General features: G+C 42.0%; 1 protein-coding gene across 2 annotated transcripts; it reads right to left on the bottom strand.

Moving 5' to 3' along the window:
- Window positions 1-3,506: 3,506 nt before the first annotated feature.
- On the bottom strand, window positions 3,507-20,520 carry ABHD13 (abhydrolase domain containing 13). Of its 2 annotated transcripts, none has more exons than XM_088456709.1 (3): window positions 20,268-20,520; window positions 11,322-11,463; window positions 3,507-6,696 (listed from the first exon to the last, which is right to left on the bottom strand). In XM_088456709.1, exon 3 carries the CDS (start codon window positions 6,667-6,669, stop codon window positions 5,659-5,661), a length of 1,011 nt encoding a protein of 336 aa, XP_088312835.1. In that variant the 5' UTR covers window positions 6,670-6,696; window positions 11,322-11,463; window positions 20,268-20,520; the 3' UTR covers window positions 3,507-5,658. The 2 variants fall into 2 exon arrangements, with proteins under 2 accessions (XP_088312835.1, XP_088312840.1); XM_088456714.1 differs by lacking the exon at window positions 20,268-20,520 and adding an exon at window positions 15,880-15,965.
- Between the last annotated feature and the right edge of the window lie 15 nt (window positions 20,521-20,535).

The following is a 20,535-nucleotide window of genomic DNA, read 5'->3' as shown; positions in this document are numbered from 1 at the left end:
TTGTTTTGGTGGATGGTGCCCCCCTTCTTAGCCTTGTTTTGGGGAGTCCCATTGTCAAAATATGCAGTGTCCCCCAGATCGGATAGAGGAATTTTTATTTTTTTTACTTACTGTAAAATCTCTTCCTCTGAATCCATCTAGTGGACGGACACTGTGCTCCCTCCCTCATTTGTTGTTCTTTCTACGTTCTTGGTTTTTCCTGCTACATAGTTGTCCTGTTTCTTTTTCTTCCTTCTGCTTTGTTAGGCAAAAATTGAGGACCGGTGGAGGTGGGAGAGGTTAGAGGGGCAGAGCTTCACACGTAACTATTTAGTAATTATACTCCTGTGCCAGCCACTCTACTCATTGTCAAGATATGCAGTGTCCCCCAGTTGGATTCTGATAAAGGGATTTTATGGTGAGTAAAATATCCATTTTTTTTCCTTCCTACAGTCTATGCTGGGTTGACATGCTCTAATTTGAGGCACATGGACACAGAACTGACTCTTGTAAGTAGTAGCTATGATGCTTACAGACTTATGGTGCTCTGTACAATGCATGACATCATACTGATTTAATCCTATTATTTATTGTTTTGCATTTATTTATAAGTATCATTTCAATTGTTTTAGTTCATGTTGCACTGGGAGTGGTGGGAGAGTGATCTTTACCTTTGCATATTTCTGTCACTGCTGTTGGTAACCCCCTCTAGCTCTTTATGTGGGAGATGTACTAAGCTCTGGAAAGTGATGAACTACCAGCCAATCAGCTGCTGTCATCTTACAGGCTGTTTGAAAAATTACAGGCGCTGACTGGTTGGTAGTTTATTACTCTCCAATTTATCACTTTTCAGAGCTTAGTACATCTGCCCCTACGAGAGCTATCTCAGTTCCCTATTTCCATTTTGTTTTTCCCTGTTGGTTTGACCCCATGTCTATCCCTTTACTTGCTTTCTAGTTAAATTATATGCAATTCTACAGGCATTTAGTGTAATAATGTTATCTACTTTGAGATGAATCTATTATGGTTAGGTCATATGTTTAAATGTGAAAGGTCCTGAATAAGATACAAATTTCCTTTCGTTATTTTGCAAAAGCTAAAGCCCATACTGTAGCTGTCCAAGAAATCCACTTTGCAGTGCCTTTTCTCCTCAGTTCTCTGACCATAACAATCCCTGCTGCTACACTGCCAATGGGCCACTAAAGAACTACTTTAATACTAAGCAAGTAGCGTTCTGCAGGAAATGTTGCAATGTCTTACAGAAATGTTGGTATTTTAATATGGTTCTAGACCTTGCTATGGATGAATCCTCCCCTACTGTTAGATTGTGGCCTACTAGTACTCAAGGTCATTCATGAGCTTCCATAAGGTTTTGATAGTATATGCCTTGTATACCATATGGAGGGCAAAGGACCCAATGGTTCATGAGAGTATACATTTTTTCACATGTCTGCAAGTCATATTCCTGGATAGATTTGGCTACTGAATAATGGATAAGTGGACCTTACAGCACATTCAAGGGGTTTCTATCCTGCCTATAGCATGGTCTGAGCATGCACCTTTTAATTTGGAGTGGGCTGTAGGATCTAAACGATTACCACCTAGGCCTTGCCTATCAAGTGAATATTTACTTGTTTAGTTAGAAGCTCAATATAAATGCTCTCTTTCTGATACTACTCTTTTTAAAGAATTACATCAATTGCGAGATGAATGGAATACTGTATTTGAGGTGAGGTGCATAAAAATTTAAGTTGAAAGATGTTTTGTCAATGGGGAAAGGAATTTGTGTTTTATTTTTTAAATAAGGTTCGGGCTAAGGTGATGGACCCCCTAGATGTAGTGAATGCTTTTGCAAAAGGTTATTCTCAGTTGCATAATTTGGCTAGTGACCCCCATTTACATCAGCTTACTTCTATAGAGATTGACACATTCTTAGATGCACTTCATCTCCCATCATTAGATTCTGAGACAAGTCAGTTTCCCAGCAGTCCTTAGTCGGAAGAGGAAGTTGGTGGGACTACAGACTTTGCCGAAAACTGGGAAAAAAATCCCTCCTTGGTCACTATTTATAGTCCGAAAGCAGTATTAAATACAGACATTAAGATCTACTGTATGCCAAATTAATCGCCAATTGACAGATACCGTACTTGATCAAACAGGACTGAGCTTTGTGACAGGTCACTAACTTCTATATTAGCCCTCTAAAATAACCCATCTGCTAGAATTTTTGCAAATGGTCCTCTCTCCTTTAAATATCCAATGGCACCCTCCAGGACAGTCCACTTTTTCCGCATTTACGTACTTGCTATAGAGCCTTTAGCTGAAACAATTCGGACTGCTGTTGATATACAAAGCCCCTGACAGTATGGTTCATCCCATAAAATGTATTTATTTGAGGATGTTTTAATGTGTTAGTGAATCTTCCTTACTGTTCCTACATGGCATACAACAGAAATATTCTCGGGTGTTCTACTATAAGTTAAATACTTGGAAAACGGAGGCACTCCCAATAAATGTTTCTGCAGATCCACTGACGGTGCTTCACAGTACCTATAACTATGCCTAGCAGGATAGAAGTCTTTCCGGGTTATGGACTGATAATTTGACCTAGAAGCAAACACAAAACAAGGCTATTTTAAGGAACTTTTGGCAGATGCAAGCCATACTGCCTTGAGGAAGAGCCCATCCCGAGGCTCAAATGAATTATCCAATTTTGGACCTAATCTGCCATTCAGAACTTTGAAAATTAACTTTCTCCAGCAGGCCAAGCACTGTAAGAACCAAAGAAGGTTCATTTTGGAATTTCCACTCCATGGTATTACATCTCTCACTTCAGTGTTAATCTGGTACGGTTCCAATAATGCTTTTACCATGTATTTTTTATTCATGTGCATCATTAAAAGATCTTTATTTTAAAAGATAATGCACAACCTGTATCTAATACACTCTTTTGAATGAAAACACATGCTGCTACAGTGGAGAAGTGATACTAATCTATAACACAACTGCGATTTTTAGACGTTATATCTGTAAGCTTCTAATTTTAAGTGGTTGAATCACACCTCGAATATATAGCTCATTTATATTTCATTTTATTACCACAATATTTTGGTTATACAATATCACACTATTTTTCATATCATCTGGACCAATCACTAAGAGATTGACAGACTTTGCAAATCCTAAGGGAAGAATTGTTCCATATTTCGGTATCAAATGGTGAGCACCATAAAGTATTACCCATACTATGCTACTTTATCTATTTGTGGTTCATGGGCAGAACCAGGGGCTACTCAGGCTGCAAACACAATCATTAGCGCCAATATAACCCACCGAACCTTATATTAAGTGAAAGTGCTGTATCCCAAGACCATGCATCTAGATTTAAAAAGGTAACTCAAGTGTCATCAGGTCTCAAAAGAAGCATGTGACTTGGTGGCAAATGCATCTGCTACCACCCATATTGCCATAATATTAGAAATACCTTACTTGGGAAAAAGGAACTCAAATCAATCTTCTGTCAAGCATTTTGAAAACATGAATAATTTATTCTAAATATGTACATCTTCACATGAATAAAATTGTGGTGTTAAAACAGCTTTCATACAAAGTGAACACTCTTACCAATTATGTATAAGCCCTTGCAAATTGTTTGTGAATATAATTTCACTCCAGCCATAATACTTCTTTCAAGTCCATAAATGGTTTGTTAAAGACTTGTCACTTAGATTGATAATTAAATGGGCATCATGTTTAACAATCATTGGCCAAAGGACAAACAAAGAGAAAAATAACAGTATAGCTCATCTCACCAATGTCATCATTTAGATTTAAGAGTTTGAAAGAGTAATAGAATACATTAGTAAAACCATGCTGTGCTGAACAAGGGTCACATTTCAAATATAGTATGCAGACATATTTAAGGTTGGTAAACAGAGCCCCAAGCTCAACGTTAGATCTGGTGTTGAACTAAGGCTTCCCAGTATGTGCATGTACTACATGCAAAAACAGGCAGTAGTAGTTCCCTGCATGCAAAATAAAATGACATTTAAACCCCTTGCATCATAACATGATTTAATCCTTATTGGATTTTCTTCTACCTCTGAATGATGCAAGTGCTTTGTACAATGTAATTTGTTTTAGGTGCTGAGGGTCTTGCTGCACTGCAATGGAAGGCAATTAGAGTTTAATTACCATTTAATATAAAAAACATTTTAGTAAAAAATACCATCAGACACTAATTTGTACTACACATAAATTAACCTAACTATAAATAAAAATAACTCAATTTTCACCATTTATTGCAATGGATGAAACAAAAAATATGCACAATGTAAGACAAAAGTGACAGGTAAATGTTTTTTTTATGCCCCTAAAATATAGTATTTCCAGTAGCAGGATATTTAAAGTAAACAAGCCTAGTTTGCACAGGTAAATGATTTCATACACAAATGAGGTGAAGATGTGCATTGCAAAGTCAAAACACTGAATCTGGAAAATAATACAAGCATGCAGAATGAACATTACCTACTGAATGGATAGCACACATTATTATAAGCCAATCTCTGGCTAACACAGAACATTAAATAACACAATGGTGTGACACAAAAATGCAAAAATATATTTTTATACAGTATGCTGCATGAATGAACACATAGTGCATACACATGGGGTGAGTTTAACCATAATAGTGGTATGACAGCCATTTCATTGCTAGTACCCCTTGATGTTCTAATAAAAAGTGGGAGCATGAACTTTCTTTCATACAGAAGTTCTAAACTTCCTTAATCAATGTGACAGGAACCTCACATAAGTAGTCTGTGATATTGAGGAACCGGCTGGTTCCATTCCTAGTCATGGCTTCTTGCTTATCTGTATTTGTTATTCACATATTAAAGTTTCCTCTATTCTCACTAACACAATCACATGAGTACACAGATGACAGATTCCCACATCACTCTCCTCACCCTGCTGATATTCCGATTGGCTATGCTGTGAACATAGCAATAATCTCATTGGCTAATGAACAAAGTACACACAGATGAGGAGAGGAATAATGAATGTATTAATGTACTCAGACCCTAGCCAACCTCTAATAAGCCTGCAGGATTTAAGTGTGGCTTAATTCAGAAGAGAAAAGAAAAACAAAACATGAACTCCAATCTAAGGACATATTAGATAACTTTTGGAAGGTCAGATAATAAAAGGTCAGATAATAAACTAACAGATTTCCACTTATTGCAGGTTTTTATTTGAATTCAATTGCCTTAGATATATTGTGCAGTCGTGATAAATAACAGATGGATGTGACCAGGGTTTTGGTACGTTTTAAAAATAAATATATATAAACCATAAAAAGAACAGTAGTATTTTAGAATATCCCACGTAATGCCAATGCTTCCTTAAAAAAAAAAACAGCATTAGAGCGAGATTCAAAATGAAGGATATGTTAAAACAGTGCATGCACTGAACATTTACTAACTTAGAATTCTATAGAGAAATGTGGTTCACTTAGAGCTCAATAGAAACTTCTATAGAAAGAAAGCTGAAAATTATAAGCTACATCATGGATGCACTAAAAGTTTACTTTACCCTCTTAAGTTTGGATAACAAACAGTACAAATGACATTCTTTAAATCACTTATCACAAACTAAAGACAGTGCAAAAGGAGTTGGCATTCATATTATTGTGACATTCGAAGTCTTTGCATTTTCATCTGGACAGCGATTAACGGGCAGTTCTTTAATAAATTGTTCAAGTGCAGCAAAGTAGCCTTGGCACTGCCAGGTATCATTGTGTGTCCCATCTGGAAAGATTGCTAATCGTTTAGTCCGGGATGGGGATAGTTCATAGAGCTGTTTCATCATGAATGGAGGGATTAATTGGTCTGATAACCCAGAGATAAATAAGGAAGGCATTCGGCACTGAGAAATTTTCCTGTAAGACAAGAACTTATTTTTGTAGCACCATAAAGGAAGGTAACGCATAGGAAGAAAAGAAAACAGGGTGCTGGCCATATGGGGAATGCTAAGAAATGTATTTTCTAACATTATAGCTGAAATCCGGTGTGCATTTTCAGATGCCAAATGAATGGCCACCCCTCCTCCTAACGAACGTCCAAACAGAATTATCTTGGTCTTATCAATGTCAGGTCTGGTCATGACATAATCAAGCACCGCTTCAGAGTCCAGGTAAAGACCTTCTTCACTTGGCTCTCCTTCACTCTTTCCATATCCTCTGTAGTCAACTAAGAGCAAGTTAACTTTTAGGTTAACCAGCATCAATAATGCATTTGGTAACCGATGACCAATATTTCCTGCATTACCATGAAAATAAATGATAGTTGGAGAAAAGCTTGAGTTATCCCCGGTGTATCTCAAAAGGATGAGGTTGAGGTGTATACCATCTTTTGTTTTAATGAATATATTTTCATGTGGTATTCCGGTGGGCATTGGTACATAAAGTCGTGATGAGGAAGGCTGATCTGGGAAGTAAAGCAGTACATCCTGAAATTTAAATAGTATTCCCGCTATGGAGACAAATATTAGAAGGAGCAGAATACCACCACCGTACATATTAAAAGTTAATATTAACGGCAGAAGACATATCCGACACAGTCCCCATGACCAAGATCCTAATGTCAGTAGCCACCTCTCCGCACAAGCCCAAAACACCCAATGTTTTTCCATTATGGACTGCACTCTTCAACGTGTGCCCTGAAAAGAAAAATATTTACAAAAGTAGAATATATTAGAATATTTACAAAATGAAATACATTTACTCTGTTATAAGGACTGTTCTACAGATACTTGGAAATCCATTTGCACATGTGCTTACTTTAAAATTGTGGTGTACGAATTATGTATTAAAGTAAAGTGAAAGGTCCTCAAATATAATCCATCACAAGGATTGATAGTGCTGTACAATAAAATGTAGTCACTTGGATGTAAATAGTACAGACTAACAAAATGGTCAGTTCAGGGTTTGATATGAAGTCTGTTCACTAATTTCATTTTGTGAAATCTTGCTTAAATTAAGTTTTCTTATTTCCAAATAATAAATTAGAACTACCAAAATCTTGCATAGTAAAGAAGGCCCCAGTTACTGCCCTTTTAATCAGAAATTATTCACTACACAGAATATTAGGAAAGAAATGTTAGCCTTCACATTCAAGATGTAGTGGACCGCAAACAAAAAGTATTACAAATGGTGTTATGCGAGTATACACAATGGATTACTACTATACAGAATGACTGCATGAGGCAGCATTTGCCTTTATTAATGATTATGCATTGCATAACCCACTGAAAAATGACTCATGTAATAGCATGGTGGGTGGGTGCTGTATGTTTTGCCAGTGTTCTATGCGCACAAAGCCTTTTAGGATTAGCAACATTAACCTTGCGACAGCTAACCTGAGTTGCCCATCTACTACAATGAGCTACGCAGGATCTCTAGACTAACACACACATACATATACAGTGCATCCGGAAAGTATTCACAACGCTTCACTCTTTCCAGATTTTGTTATGTTACAGCCTTATTCCAAAATGGAATAAATTCAGTTTTGTCCTCAAAATTCTACAAACAATACCCCATAATGACAACATGTAAAAAGTTTGAGATTTTTGCAAATTTAATTAAAAAAAAAAAAAAACACTAAGAAATCACTTGTACATAACTATTCACAGCCTTTGCCATGAAACTCAAAATTGAGCTGTTCCTAAAGCTTAATTGGAGTCCACCTGTGGTAAATTCAGTTGTTTGGACATGATTTTGAAAGGCATACACCTGTCTATATAAGGTCCCACACTTGACCGTGCATTTCAGAGCACAAACCAAGCATGAAGTCCAAGGAATTGTCTGTAGACCTCCGAGACAGAATTGTCTCGAGGCACAAATCTTTGGAAGGGTACAGAAAAATATCTGCAGCTTTGAAGGTCCCAATGAGCACAGTGGCCTCCATCATCCGTAAATGGAAGGAGTTCGGAACCACCAGGACTCATCCTAGAGTTGGCCGGCTGTCTAAACTGAGCGATCGGGGGAGAAGGGACCTAGTTAGGGAGGTGACCAAGAACCCAATGGTCACTCTATCAGAGCTACAGCAATCCTCTATGGAGAGAGGAGAACCTTTCAGAAGGACAACCATCTCTGCAGCCATCCACCAATCAGGCCTGTATGGTAGAGTGGCCAGACGGAAGACACTTCTTAGTAAAAAGCACATGGCAGCCTGCCTGGAGTTTGCCAAAATGCACCTGAAGGACTCTCAGACCATGAGAGACAAAGATTGTACTCTTTGGCGTGAATGCCAGACGTTATGTTTGGAGGAAACCAGGCACCACTCATCACCAGGCCAATAACCATCCCTACAGTGAAGCATGTTAGTGGCAGCATCATGCTGTGGGGATTTTTTTCAGCGGCAGGAACTGGAAGACTAGTCAGGATAGAGGGATGCAGCAATGTACAGAGACATCCTGGATGAAAACCTGCTCCAGAGCGCTCTTGACCTCAGAATGAGGCGACGGTTCATTTTTCAGCAGGACAACGACCCTAAGCACACAGCCAAAATATCAAAGGATTGGCTTCAGGACAACTCTGTGAAAGTCCTTGAATGGCCCAGCCAGAGCCCAGACTTGAATCCGATTGATCATCTCTGGAGAGATCTGAAATTGGCTGTGCACCGACGCTTCCCATCCAACCTGACGGAGCTTGAGAGGTGGTGCAAAGAGGAATGGGCAAAACTGCCCAAAGATAGGTGTGCGAAGCTTGTAGCATCATATTCAAAAAGACTTGAGACTGTAATTGCTGCCAAAGGTGCATCAACAATGTATTGAACAAATGCTGTGAATACTTATGTACGTGTGATTTCTTCTTTTTTTTTTTTTATTATTCAATTTGCAAAAATCGTAAAAAAACTTTTTACACGTCATCATTATGGGGTATTGTGTGTAGAATTTTAAGGACAAAAATTAATTTATTCCATTTTGGAATAAGACTAACATAACAAAATGTGAAGCATTGTGAATACTTTCCAGATGAATGAATGAAAATAGATAGATATATCTATCTATCTACCTATTAATCTATATTACTCCTGATGAAAGAGCTTTAAAGTATAGCTCTAAAACCTTGATTCAAACATTCAGGGACTATTGAGATTATTCAACGTTGTCCAGAGTGCCACCGCTTGGAACACTGCATGATACTCACCCTATCAGGAAAGGGAGTTTGGAAGGCACCAGACTCCATTATCTGCTACTTAGCACAGGAGCGCCAGCCTAGCAACTAATAATATATATATAAATAAAAATAAAACAGAGTAGGCTGGCACTCAATCCAATACAAATACCATCTTGCCTGGGTGTCTCCAGGAAAAATTCATAAGTAAACTTCGATGCAGTGGCACTCACAGGATTTACAATCAACAATATAGGTGGTGTATTAACACCTAACACAAACCGGTATCTCTGTGTGGTCTGGGATGTGGACTTTGATATCTCATAGTTAGATAGGTGGAGTATTTCACTATATTTTACAGGTGATCTTGTTATTGTTGGAGATTGTGCGTTGGAGGTGGGTATATATACTGGGACCCAGGGAGTGTGTGCATATTGTTGTTGCTGTTTCTCTACTATTGACGCTGGATATTTGCCATGTTAATTCTCCTGTGTCTGGATTGAAAGTCTTGAGAGAGGACCGATGGAAGGTCCGAAACGTTGACACATTATCTATGCAACCGTTTGTGACCTGTATAAGAAAATAAATATTGTTGGAATCTTCCTGTGTCAAGTCTGGTGAGTGCCGTCTTTTGATACTATCTTTGATGTATCTGTTTGATTATAATATTTTTGGACTGTCCAACCAAGGAGCACCCCAGCATTCTCAATAAGCTTCTAATATTGCAGTAAAAATACTTAAAAGCTACACCATATATTGTAAACTGGGGACCACAACGTTAAACATTTAGTTTATTTAGATTTAACTTGCAAGACTTTTAAACAGACTCCAGATTACAGTAGCTGCACCTATTGACCTATTTTTAAGATTATAAATGCTTTAAGGCAGTAGTTCCCAAATTGTGCGCCATGGCACCCTGGTGTGCCTTGGGATACTTGCAGGGGTGCTTCAGGTTGATGGTTCAGCACCAAATCAAATTATTTATGGTTGATGTAATGTAAATATGTGGTCAAACAGAAGCGCAAACCTGTCCCCCACTACATAACTGAACTTAAGGATGACAGGTAAGCACAATTTACTTGACTTTGCTACTTTTCAATAACAGACTTTTGGCTTAGGGGTGCTGTGAAAACATTGCTGATACTCTAGGGCACCTTGTTTCTTAACAGTTTAGGAACCACTGCTTTCTACCACTGCTTTCAGAAATATATAGGCTCCTCCCCTTTGATTACCACTACACAGTTTGCATTTTTAAAGAAATTGGACCCTAATAAGGGTGAATATGTGAGCTGACCAGGAGTAGTCCAGTTATTGCAGAAGGTGGAATTATGCTAATTATGTAATTGCTATAATGTCTTTTGTGCATAATATAGAAGAATTAAATAAAAAACACTTTCAGACAGAAGCCGGGGCTTTGACCCTATTTTTTTTTAACACGGGTTGGACCCGGGTCAGAGCTCCCACCCACCTTTCACACTGCAGTTTGGACCCGGGTTATTCCCAGGTCGATCCCTTTCACAATGAACCTGGGTCAGCCAATAAATGGCAATAGGATTTACAAGTGCAGAATTCTCAAATACCTCATTGCACTGGTCAAAATATAGCCACTCCATTCTTACAGCACCACTCTTTCTGCGGTTGTGGTCGTAAACCTAATAGTAATATATTCGTAGTGCCTTCAATTTGTTAACCTGCTGCATTTGCTGTATACCCCTGGATGCGAGTATTTTTGCTATATTGGAATACACTGTAGCATCTTTGACTGTCCCATTCATTTGCTTTATGATCTCCTCCTGGGACGCACCCATTCAGACAGCAGGCAACCCAGGCTGGACTTGGGAATAACCCTGGTAGCGACCACGGTTGAAGACCCAGCAATTTCAATCCAGGTTGACCCTTTCACACAGAAAAAGAACACGGGTTGACCTGGATTGTCCTGGCAAATTCCCAGGTCCTTTTCACTGTGTGAAAGGGGTCTAAATAAAAAAAATAAAAGAATTAACATAACTTCTGCATATAACAGCTGGGAATATCAAAACTTGGATTTACATATTTGTAGAGTGACATACTGCACCATTTTACTTGTCAGGATGAAATACAAAATTATACAATTGTGAAGCTCCTCTAGGATGCCTGCAATTTAAGGTTTTTTCTCCAAACATACCTGAGGTGTAAATATTCAGTATGGAAGAGATAAAAAACTACCAGCCGCCTGGATAAACAACTCTTCTGCTGCTTTTGCAAAGCTGTAAGGTCAATAGCCCAGGATGATGCAACAGCCACTGGTCCACAATGATTAACTGGGCCTGTTTGGATTATTGGAAGTGCATTAGTATGCAAATGATAAATAAAGGTCAGACAGCATGGTGCATAACACCAGATACATTTCATTACAAGTACCATTGTGCTAGTTCATGTATTAATTCTTGACAAAGAGGATATGTAAGCCCATATCAGTTGTAACAAAAAAATAAGTGTACAAAATGGAGCTGGTTTCTTGTAGTGAGTTTTACACCTTTGGTACAGAGAGATAAAAGAGTGCGCTATGTTATTACAGATCTGATGGGTTTAGCTGTGAGCAATGGGCCCGATTCAGAGCCAGATGCTATTTGCGGACGCTCCTTCTAAAAAAGGGGTTAGATATTTAAATTGAGCGCTCGCTCTTTGCGGTGTGTTTACGCCTCTATGTCTGAGCGAGCGTCCTAAAAATGCGCTCGCAATTTTGTAAAGACGTCCCTTTGCCGTTCGCATCACACGTCATCTCCGGTATTTATTAGATTAATCGGGAACATCGAAAGGCATCTGAACTGCCCGCAGTGCTTGTGGTAGGATTTTCTTCCCGCTATCACTGTGAGCAGTTCAGGCAAAAAGATAACCAAGTGACGTGGTCGATGACGCTCCTTTACTAATTATGCACTCCCATTAAACGCCCTTTTGACCGTTAGGCCCGCCTGCGTTCGGATTTCCACTCCCCCGTTTTCAAGCACCTTCCCCTGTTACCACCCACAAACGGTAGTACATTCTGTAAATCAAATTAGCAGCCCCTCGCTGTTTTACGAGCACACGATTTCCGACCGTAATTACTGTTTTGCGCATGCGCATTACGACCCATACGCATGCGCAGTTGTGCGAACATCGCTCAGAGCGAACGAGCGGCCGCTTACGAGCGGCTCTGAATCAGGCCCAATGTGCGATGTATGAGTTGACTAGAAAATAAACATTATTGCAATAAGCGTTGCATAGACTGTAGGTGCAGGAGCTAGTATGATAATCAAATGTTCTTGGATGTAAAAAGGTAACCTACAAAAGAGGAGCTTTAAAAACCATTATTGAACTACTGCGAGTTGGAACCTGTAACACATTCAATGCATTTACAATGTGGCCAGTATGTAATCAATGATCAAGTAAAAAAAAAAAAAAAAGTCTTTTGATAAGTGGAATCTTTTGAATACCAGGTAAGAACTACACGATATCTTTAACGATTTGGCCGATTCCGACACAGCAGAACGACAAACAGTTACAAAATTTGTAGTGTGTATGCACTGCGCACTCCCATGAGATTGTCAGCCGGATTGAATGAACTTATGTGCAGCAAGTAAGATCAGGCGATGCAGCCGACGATTCCCTGCAGCACTCTGCAGGGGGGGGGTCAGCATATCGGGCAGTCGGGCACCAGATCGCCCAGTGTGTACGGACCGCCGGATATGTCGGCGACATCGCTGGGTACACACACAGTTTAGTTTGTACCCAGCTTAAGAGTAGTTACAGCAATCTGTTCAAATGTATCCTTAAAGCTAGGTACACACTTTAAGATTATCTGTCCATTCTGGCTCGTTGGAAAGAAAATCTGGTAATACATGGGAGCAAATGACAATCGCCCATTTGCTCCCAAATCCAGAAAATTGACAAAAGTGGATACCAGTTTTTCATTCCAACCAGCCAGATTGGACAGATAATCTTATGGTGTGCACCTAATGCCCCGTACACACTGGACGATGTCTGTACGGAGTGACAGTCAGCGACGGACACAGCGGGGGTGCCAGCAACGACAAATGCGTACACACTTGCAGATGCCGGCAGTAATGCTTGAAGCCAGGGGGGGAGAATATTGCATTCGGCAGCATGGCATCGTTAACGATATCCCGACATTGAGCTGCATGTACAGACGACTGGGGAGATAATTAACGTCTAGCGGGTGCACACATAATTTAGTACATACACACTGATGATATATCAATCAACGATGTCGCTATCGTTCATATCGTTCAAGAGAATCGTCCAGTGTGTATGAGCCTTTAGGCTAACTTCCAACTGCAATGCTATGCGGATGGAAAACATTTATGTTTTTCAAATGTATACATTTTACACCAAAGTGCCAGGTCTGATCTAGGAGTTGGAACACTGTTCCAACCCGGATCAGACCCGGCACAGAACCCTTTTATATTGCGGCGCTGACTCAGGATATTCCCGAGTCAGCGCCGATCACACCGGAGCCGGGTCTGCAGTGACCCGGCTCTTCCGTCGTTGCAGATGACGCTTGGAGGTGATGTAATCTCCAAGCGCACTAAGGCAGGAGGGTAGGGCACGTACCAGGAGGGTTAGTGTTAGGGTACTGGAAAGGAGGGTTAAGTGGTAAATAGGGATGTTCCCCTGTCGGGATTCTAGCCATCAGGATGCCGCTGTCAATCTACTGACAGCCAGGCACCCCGACTGTCGGGATATCATACCCAACACGGAAGAAGGAGCTTAATGGAAAGACTAAATTGTATAAACCCCAACACAATTAAGTATTAGCTTTGAATAAATACTCCAATAAAAATTTACTAAAATCGGGAAACTAGACATTTCAAAAGAAAAAATACAATATAAAAAACTCAGCACAATATAGTGGCTATTATTTTAAGATCACAATCTATTAAAGCTGATCCCAGTATTCTCTTTTGCTGGCCTACAGTGCATTGCTGGCAGTCATGCAGTAAACTCAGATGGTGTGCTGGAAACACTGCAAGTGCGAATACTAGCACAGGCTAGTAATAAGTGGTTTTAACTCTGGGACTGCAGTAGGATAGGGGTAGGTGACGAGAGGTGAATTGCAGGAAATCCTTGTGTTTTAAGTACTAATCGCTATATTTTGGAGACTCTGGTAACAAATTTCTAGAGGTATTTCTGTAATTAAGTTACAGCTATAGGCTTGTGACATCACATATGGCAGTGGTTCCCAAACTCAGACATCCTAATAGTCCAGGTATTACGGATATCTATGCGTGAGCACAGGTTGCCAATTAGTACCTAAGTAGTCAATTAGATTTAACCATCTGTGCTCAAGCATGTATAACCTTAAAACCTGGAATTCTAGGTTGCCTTGAGACAGCGTTTGGGAACCACAAACATAACAGTCTACTGGCTATAGGGGACAGTCACCTCTCCTCACTCGTATCTGTAACTGTCTCTCTGCTATCTCTTCCTGGATGTCCCAGCGATTTCTTAAAATTAATATGTCTAAGACTGAACTGATCATTTTCCCACCCTCCAACATAACCTCACTTCTCACTATTTCTTTATCAATTGATGGCACAACTATCTCCTCTAGCCCCAAAGTGTGCTGTCTTGGAGTTATCCTGGACTCCTCTCTTTCCTTCAAACCACATATCCAGAACCTCTCCCAGTCCTGTCGTTTCCATCTCAAAAATATTTACAAGATTAGACCCTTTCTCACCCAGGATGCTACTAAAACCCTCATACACTCACTGGTCATCTCCAGATTGGACTACTGTAACCTCCTCCTATCTGACCTCCCTAACTCCCATCTCTCTCCTCTCCACTCTGTCCTTAATGCTGCTGCTCGGCTCATCTTCCTCTCCAAACGCTCTACATCTGTCTCCCCTTCCCTTTTATAACCCAATTCAAGGTTCTCACACTCGCTTACAAAGCCCTCACCCATTCCTCTCCCATTTACATCTCTGACCTTATCTCCCTTCACTCTCCTGTCCGCCCATTTCGTTCAACAAATGCACGCTGCGTCTCATGCCAACTGATTACTTCCTCCCACTCCCGCCTCCAAGATTTTGCCTGTGCTGCTCCCCACCTTTGGAACTCACTCCCTCCTTCAAACGGGCTCTCAAGACCCACTACTTCATCAAAGCCTTCCAGCTCTCATCCTAACTTGCTGCTACATGCTCCTTCCTCCCTGTCTACACCATCTGTGTTACACCTGTTTGTCTGCCCATCCCCTTTAGAATGTAAGCTCTTACGAGCAGGGCCCTCTAGCCTCTTGTGCTTCTCCTTACTTTACTTTCATCTACTTCTTACTCCCCAATAGGGCAACGAACGGGAGGCAATCGGGAAGCCGACTGTCTAAATACCGGCAGCCGGCTTCCCGACTGTCTTATCCCGGCAAGGGTGAAATGCCGGGCGTCTAGATGTAGGCGCCCGCATTTCCCCGTGGCCAGGAGACCGGCGCCCGGCATCACGATCGTAGTGATGCCGGGCGCCGCGAGCGGACAGCCGCGGGGGTGGAGGGTCAGGTTTAGGGCTCCCGGGGGGGACTTAGGGTTAGGCACCCCCCCGGGAGGGTTAGGCTAGGGGGAGGGAGGTTCAGGGTTAGGCACCCCCCCGGGGGACTTAGGTTTAGGCAGCAGGGAAGGGGGTGGTTAGGGTTAGGTACTTGGGGGGGAAGTTAGGGTTAGGCACCCCTAAGGAGGGTTAGGTTAGTGGATACTTACCTATCCACGATCAGGATTTCCAGTGCTGTCGGGCTTCCGCTGCGTCGCACTCTGCTCCTGTCGGGCTGCCGCTGACGGGAATCGAACCTAGCGGCCGGCGGTATTTCATACCAATTCCCAACGAACACTTGGTTGCTTACGATCTGCTGCATATCTGGTTGTTATGGTCGTAACATGTAATGGAGCAATGTATATTATCCATGTCCTTGCATAGATTGCATTGTACTGTAAATTGCTGGTCAACCTATTTGTTTATGTACAGTACTTTGTAAGGCGCTGCGGAACACTTGTGGCGCCATATAAATAAAGGATAATAATATTAGTAATATGTACTAATGTAGTGAGTGTTATTTGACTAACTATATAAATGTAATGCAATAAATATTGATAAATGTGTGCAGGACACACTACATTCTAAGAAAAAATCTCAGATATGCATGATGGCCATTGACTTAAACTGGTTGTCAAAACTAGAATGGTTGCTGTATCATTGATTGGATAAGAAACCATTGTTGTCTATCCTACAGTGGCTGAAAGAGGTGACCTTCACCGATACAACTTGCAGTCTATACTGATGTGATGGCTATAAAAGACTGTCAGTGACACTTGCTAGTACGGTTGCTATAGGAGTTTGTCACAGCACCATGTATGTTTACATTAGTATGTTAGTTTTAGGAAACTGTCACTGGCACAACACCTTGCTGTCTGTATTAATGTGTTAGCTATAGGAAACATTCACTGGCAAAACATACTGCAGTCTATACCAATGTGGAAGCCATAAGAGACTGTCACAACACCTTGCAGTCTAATAGACTAATATCACAGCTACTTGAAGGCGTCATTAGGATCTCAATTATGGAAGACTGTCACACTTTACAGTATATATACTACTAGCTGATGTACTCGGTTTCACCTGGGTAGACCATAGATATTTAACATTTCCTTCATACCATCTTAACTTAACTTATATGCTTAGTTTATTTTATGCCTCTGGTGTAAAGGAGCATGCTAATATCAAGATTAAGGGCCTCATTTATCAATGAGTTATATCAATCTCAATGGGGTAGATGTATTATAGCGGCACTTAACGTGACGCTATACCGCTTCACCTCTTTACCGAGGCAAAGCAGGAAGCACTACCGATGAGATGTAAGAACATCTCATCGTCCGGAGTGGGGGAGCTAGCCACTAGAGACAGCAGCGCAGTGTCTCTGTCCCGGCCGGCTCCACTGAGCATGCGCGGGATCTAAGTTTCGCGAGATCCCCACGTGCAGCCTGGATCCGGCAGCCACCACAGCAGGGACAGCGCTGTCCCTGCTGTGGGGATAGGCTAGCGCCAGGCTGTAGCTGTCGATAACGACAGCTACAGCCGGCCGAACGGTCATGCGTTATGACCGTTCGTACATGGCCCTGCCGCTCGGCGCTGCTATCCTGTAGATAGCAGCGCCGATAATGACAGGAGCACATAGCGCCCCTGTCATTTACCGCCCAGAGCCCCGATCATACATCGGGGAGAAGCAGCATCAGCGCACACAACATGCGCTGATACCGTTTCTGGGCTTCGAACATCTACCCCAATGAGTGATCACACTCGTCGTGTATGATAAATGGTGCGGCAATCAACTCCCAACTGTCATTTTTCAAACATGACAGTTGAGAGCTGATTGGCTTGAGCACCATTTATCATACGTAACGAGTGTTATCACTCGTTGAGAGTGATATAACTCGTTGATAAATGAGGCCCTGAGTGCGGTAAACCTCGAAGAGGAACTTGAACAGTTGCTATCAGTTCGCATAAATCACCATAAGTAAAGGATTGGGACATGTCAAGGAGGTACTCAGCAGAGCTGGTGTAGTTGCTCTACTTGAAGTCGTGGGGTATGATGGAGAATTTCTCCCAGCTGTCCACCACGTGCCTCAATTAGTTCACGCACCTCCCTAGCCATTAGCTGAGTGTCACACATGAGATAGAAGAGGAAACAGAACGGAACAGGGAGGCTCAGTCTCCTGTGATGGGGACAATGGTGTGAGGCACCATCTCCTCTATCAAACAAAAACTCAATTGCCATGTTCAAGAAAATAAAAAATCCAAATTCAAAGCAAGTAAAGTATCCAAATGGAAAAAACCTAGTCAAAGTGTTAAGTCCTTAGCAGTGGCGACTCCAGAGGTGGGGCTGCAGCACAGTCCAATACTCAAATATGGGAGCCACACCAACTGTCACCCCAAATGCTGCCAAACATCACTGGCAGTCGGTGTGGCTCCTCTATCTGAATATTGGACTACGCTGCAGCCACACCTCTGGAGCTGCCACTCATCCCAGACAATAAGCTTACAGTCCCACAGCACTTGAAACATGTTGCTTGTCAACCAAATCACCTTGGTCGAGTGGAAACAATTTATCACTTTTCACCCCCTTAAGAGGTCAAATCTTTTAATATCCCTGCTTATACCCCTTTCAGACAGAAATCCAAATTACCGAGTTAAACATTTCAACCCGGTAAGTTGGTGATTTACACAAGACCTTTTTCTGTCTGAAAAGGTCATCCCGGGTCTAAATTCCCAGGACTTCGACCAAGGAATTTACCTGGGTCGGAGACACGGGAATTTAGTCCCAGGTTGACCCTTTCAGACAGAAGAAATACACGTGTAAATCAGCAAATTACCGGGTTGAATTTTTTGACCCGGTAATTTTCTCTTCTGTCTGATGGGGGTACAGACAGAGAATGGCAAAACAACCCGGTACGCAAAACTCCCCGAATTTCATTTTTCTAAGTCAAGGGGTTAGGGCAGGGTGATGATGGGTCATTCAGGACATTGCACAGGGGGAGGAAACATTTAGTCCCTTTCAGCCTCTTAGGAGTTGAATTTTGAAAAATCCCTGCTTAGTGGTTGACTACGTTATGGAAGGCATATACTCTCCAAATTACATGTTTTTAGGTTCAGGGGTTTGGGCTGGGAGTTGATGAGTCAGTCGGGACATATGTGTTTATATATAGGATTAGATAGGTAGGTAAAATGATAGATGTAGCTTTAGGAAATGGTCCCTGGCATAGAACTTTGCAGACTCTGTATTAATGTGAGGAGACTCAACTTGCAGTCTATACCAATGGTTCTCAAACTCTGTCATCAGACCCCAAACGGGTCACATTTTCCAGGTCACCTAGCTAGTGCATTGAAGTATTCATTGCTGACGGGATGTAGTTATGAGACCGGCGGCCAGCCAAGCAATCCCGATAGGAATTTAACATAGGCGTCGAAATACCGATACCTACGTCAATCCTAACGCCAGGACGCCGGACCGATCGTCCAGGCCGGAGGTAAGTAGCTATGTAGCCGGGCAAGGGTGGGGGAGTTAGATTTTGGGACCCCCGTGGAGGGTTAGGCTAGCGGAAGGGAGGGTTAGGCACTAGGGAGAGGGGGGAGGTTAGGGACCTTCCCCGTTAGATTTAGGATGTGGGGAGGGTTAGGTTTAGGCACTAACAGGAGGAGGTTAGGGAGGTTAAGGTTAGGCACCCTAAAGGAGGGTTAGGGGGTAGGGGGGTTTGTTAGATTACTTACCTCCGCTGTCAGAATTTCCTCAGCATCGGCTAGCGCTGTCGTGATTTGAACCAGCGGCTACACAGCCGTGTGCATTTCAATCCCATTCCCTCACTGACACATTCGAAAAGATCCACAGGTGGAGCTTATTATTTCACTTGTGATTCTGTGAGACCCTTGAAAACATGCACTGTCCGGGGTCCTGAGGACAGAGTTCGTGAACCTGTGGTCTATACGAATGTAGCAGCTTAGGAAACGGTCACACCATCTTGCAGTTAAACTAACATCTATAGGAGACTGTCACAAAAACTACTAGTGTGGGTTAAATAGGAGAGAGTCACCAACACAGCACCTAGCAATCTATACTAGTGTGGTGGCTATATAAGATGTTCACTGCTTCACCTTGCAGTCTCTTTATTAGTGCAGCAGCTATAAGAGGCTAGAGTCTGTCACTGACATGACACCTCCCAGTCCATACTAGTGTGGCACCTATTGAAGCCTGTCAAAACATCTTGAAGTCTCTGTTAGTGTGGTGGCTATATTTAACTGTCACGGACACCTTACAGACTACAGTAGTGCGGTGATATAGGAGACTGTCACTATTACAACAGATTGCAGTCTATACTAGTGTGGCAGCTATAGGACACTGTCACAGTACCATGCTAGTGTAGCCGCCATTGGAGACTGACACCTTTCTGTCTATACTAGTATGTCTACTATAAACTGTCACCGACACAACACCCTGCAGCCCATGGTAGTGTGACAGCTATAGGGGGCTATCACTGACACAGCACCCTGCAGCCCATGCTAGTATAGCAGCTATAGGTGACATGGCGCAAAGGGTGCTCACGTGGCATGGGCTTGCGGGTTGCTCGCGGCCTCTCATCCCATCGCTCTCTATCACGACCCAGCCGCTCGGCTTCACTTCCCAATCCCGATCCTCTTCCGGGATCCGAAGCGGAACGTCACGTAAACGTTCACCTGTTAAGACAATGACATCTCTCCCTACCGCGGCGCCATCTTGGATAAGGGAAACATCCACTGTTCAACAAGAAACAGAAAAGCAAACCATAAGGCAAGTTGTACACGGTCCTCCTGCATTATGCTGCACACGCACA

The sequence above is a fragment of the Taudactylus pleione genome, unplaced genomic scaffold (genome assembly GCF_031769625.1).
Source record: "Taudactylus pleione unplaced genomic scaffold, aTauple2 ptg000041l, whole genome shotgun sequence".
NCBI classification, from domain to species: Eukaryota; Metazoa; Chordata; class Amphibia; order Anura; family Myobatrachidae; genus Taudactylus; species Taudactylus pleione.
The sequence above is the reverse complement of the archived record's forward strand: the minus strand, read 5'-3'. Positions and strand labels throughout refer to the sequence as shown.